General features: G+C 42.0%; 1 protein-coding gene across 6 annotated transcripts in view; it reads right to left on the reverse strand.

Annotated features, from left to right (window-relative positions):
* The window catches only part of CUNH11orf80 (chromosome unknown C11orf80 homolog), a 107,337-nt gene that overhangs the window by 42,887 nt on the left and 60,855 nt on the right, over positions 1–3,595 (reverse strand). For all 6 annotated transcript variants that reach the window (XM_037741562.1, XM_017537000.2, XM_017536999.2 and 3 more), the window contains exon 5: positions 2,749–2,832. In XM_037741562.1, coding sequence (XP_037597490.1) covers positions 2,749–2,832 — 84 coding nt within the window. The remainder of the gene's footprint in view (positions 1–2,748; positions 2,833–3,595) is intronic.

The following is a 3,595-nucleotide window of genomic DNA, read 5'->3' on the forward strand; positions in this document are numbered from 1 at the left end:
TTTTTTTTTGAGACAGAGTTTCACTCTGTTGCCCAGACTGGAGTGCAGAGTACAATGGTGCAATCTCAGCTCACTGCAACCTCCGTCTCCCGGGTTCAAGCAGTTCTCCTGCCTCAGCTTCCCGAATAGCTGGGATTACAGGCATGCACCACCGTGCTCAGCTAATTTTTGTATTTTTAGTAGAGACCGGGTTTCACCATGTTGGCCAGGCTGGTCTTGAACTCCTGATCTCAAGTGATCCACCTGCCTTGGCCTCCCAAAGTGCTGGGATTACAGGCACGAGCCACCATGCCCAGCCAGGAAAAAGACATTCTTTATCACTTGTGTTTTCTCTAAACATACTTAATGCTTACCTGTGTCCAAATTCTAAATCTTAAATATAGCAAGCACTATACTACAGCTCCAGGTAGTCAGAAATTATCAGGAATCCCTGCCCCTTTGCCATTCTCCCAACCTATCCCTTATCCCTTAACCTCTCTTTTTTTTTGAGATAGAGTTTCACTTTGTCACCCAGGCTGGGGTGCAATGATGCAAACACAATTCACTGAAGCCCCTTCTTCTCTTTTTTAAAGGAGCTATCCATTTTTATTTCTATTATTTTCATAAAATATTCCATGCTTTTTTTCTTCTTCTTCCCCATCCAATTTGCCTCACTGTTTTAATTATTCTCTCCCTTCACCTGTATTTTTCTTCTGTGTAACATAAGGTAAGAAGTGACTCTAGAACCAGACTCCCTGAGTTCAGATCCTGATTCTCCAAGTTATTTACTCGCTGTACCATAGTTTTCTCAGCTACAAGATGGAAACGATGATGATAAAACTTGCTTCACAAGGGGTGCTGTAAGAGTTAAGTGAGTGAGTGAACAAAGGGCACTTAGAACAGTGACTGAAACAATAGGCAAAAAGTAGGAAGATAGCAGAAGGGGATGTCACAGATATGCTTAACTGTGTTTGTCTTTATAAACCTATCTACAGATAATGAAAAAATTTAGCTCTCTAGTATTCAAAATATTCTATCAAAATTTCTTGGCCAGGCGTGGTAGCTCATAACTGTAATCCCAACACTTTGGGAGTCTGAGACAGGTTAATCACTTGAGGCCAGGAGTTCAAGACCAGCTTGGCCAACATGGCGAAACCCCATCTCTACTAAAAATACAAAAACTAGCCTGGCATGGTGGCATGTGCCTATATCCCAGCAACTCAGGAGGCTGAGGCAGGAGAAACGCTTGAATCTGGAAGGTGGAGGCTGCAGTGAGCCAAGATAAAGCCACCACACTCCAGCCTGAGCAACAGAGCAAGACTCTGTCTCAGGAAAACAAAAAAATTCCTTATCTGTTCTTACAGTCACTTTAGAAAAGGAGATAAACAGCAAGGTTTATTATCTAGGTTTAACGAAAAACAAAGCACAGAGGAAGGAAGAGGTATCTAAAGTGATACAACAAAGCAGTAAAAAAGTGAAAATAACAAAGCGCTCTCTATCCAGAGGCTTCTCAGCTATAACATATAACATTAAGATTGCTTTGGCCAGGTGTCTTGGCTCACGCCTGTAATCCCAGCACTTTGGGAGGCCAAGGTGGGTGGATCACCTGAGGTTAGGAGTTTGAGACCAGCCTGGCCAAGATAGTAAAACCCTATCTCTACTAAAAATACAAAAATTAGCCAGGCATGGTGATGCACACCTGTAATCCCAGCTACTAGGAAGACTGAAGCAGAAGAATCGTTTGAACCTGGGTGTCAGAGGTTGCAGTGAACCAAGATGGCACCACTGCGCTCCAGCCTAGGCGACAGAGTGAGACTCTGTCTCAAAAAAAAAAAAAAGATTGCCTTGGGCTGGGTGTGGTGGCTCACACCTGTAATTCCAGCACTTTGGGAGGCCAAAGCAGGAGAACTGTTTGAGTCCAAGAGTTAGAGACTAGCCTGGGCAATATAGTGAGACCTTGTGTCTCTAAAAAAAAAAAAAAAAAAAAAGATGTCTTAAGGACATAAAACCAAATCAATTCAAAACTGAAAGTTGTCTTAGCCAGGCAAGGTGGCTCACGCCTGTAATCCCAGCACTTTGGGAGGCTGAAGTGGGTGGATCACTAGGTCAGGAGTTCAGGACCAGCCTGACCAACATGGTGAAACCCTGTCTCTACTAAAAATACAAAAATTAGCTGGACTTGGTGGCACTTGCCTGTAGTCCCAGCTACTCAGGAGGCTGAGGCAGGAGAAGCACTTGAACCTAAAATGTGGAAGCTGTAGTAAGCAGAAATCGTGCCACTGCACTCCAGCCTGAGCAACAGAGAGAGACTCCATCTCAAAAAAAATTTATCTTTTTTTTTTTTTTCCTGTGACAGGGTCCCATTCTGTCATCTAGGCTGGAGGGCAGTGGCACAATCATGGTTCACTGCAGCCTCAACTTCCTAGGCTCAAGCAATCCTCTCACCTCACCCTCCTGAGGAGCTGGGATTACAGGAGCTCGCCACTACACCCGGCTAATTAAAAAAAATTATTTTTGTAGAGACAGGGTCTCACTATGTTGCCTTGGCTGGTCTTAAACTCCTGGACTCAAGCGATCTTCCTGCCTCGGCCTCCCAAAGTGTTGGAATTACAGGCATGAGCCACCATGCCCTCAAATATTAAATATTTTAATCATCTTCACTGAAAGAAAATGAATCAATCATATTTGCCTATGTCCTACAGAGTAAAGGTCTCTGGAAAACATATGACTTAAAGAAGAGAATCATTATTGTACAAAAGAACAGCTTACCTTAGGGTGCACCATGATGATTTTACGTAAAACATGCTTTATAACCAGACAATCTGTCATCAAAGTTCTGGGCTTTTCATCCACCTGTAATAACACAAGAAAAACACCGACCAGACATACACAATCTTAAGAGCACAAATGAATTAAATTATGGCATTTCCTCTTCTAAAAGTAACTATACCTCAGAAAGCTTTTTGAACATCCAAGGGGAGGCATCTTTGGGAATGAGAATGGTATGCAAAAGAAAACCTAAATAGCCATCACTTCTTGGGCTAGAGTATCTATTACATGGAACCTCAGGAGACACAAGAACAAAGATCAGAGTAAAACTCATAATGTCAAAACCACCTTTGGGGACAAATTTAAAAGTAATTCAGATTGGAGTTGATAAGAATAACTCTACCATCCTAAAGGCTTCGGAACAATCGGTATTAAGAATCTGAGTGATGCTTTTTAAAAAATAAATTTCAAAAAAGTATCTGAGTGGAGATGAAGGAGCAAACACTAAAAGAAATCTATCTTTGACATCAATCCATTAATCCAAACATTTATTTATAAGGAAAAGCTGTAGAGCAAAAAGCCAAAAGTCAGATGACCTGTGTTCTAGTACTGGTTCTGTTTAAAAAAATAAAAAAATAAAAATTACTCACAAATAAAAAATCACTGCTCTGGATCTCATTTCCTAGTCTCCAACACAGGAATAAAACCTACCTCCTCGGCCAGGCACAGTGGCTCACACCTGTAATCCCAGCACTTTGGGAGGCTGAGGTGGGCAGATCATGAGGTCAGGAGTTCAAGACCAGCCTGACCAACATGGTGAAACCCGTGTCTACTAAAAATACAAAAA

This window comes from Cebus imitator, unplaced genomic scaffold (genome assembly GCF_001604975.1).
Source record: "Cebus imitator isolate Cc_AM_T3 unplaced genomic scaffold, Cebus_imitator-1.0 Scaffold102, whole genome shotgun sequence".
Classification (NCBI taxonomy): Eukaryota; Metazoa; Chordata; class Mammalia; order Primates; family Cebidae; genus Cebus; species Cebus imitator.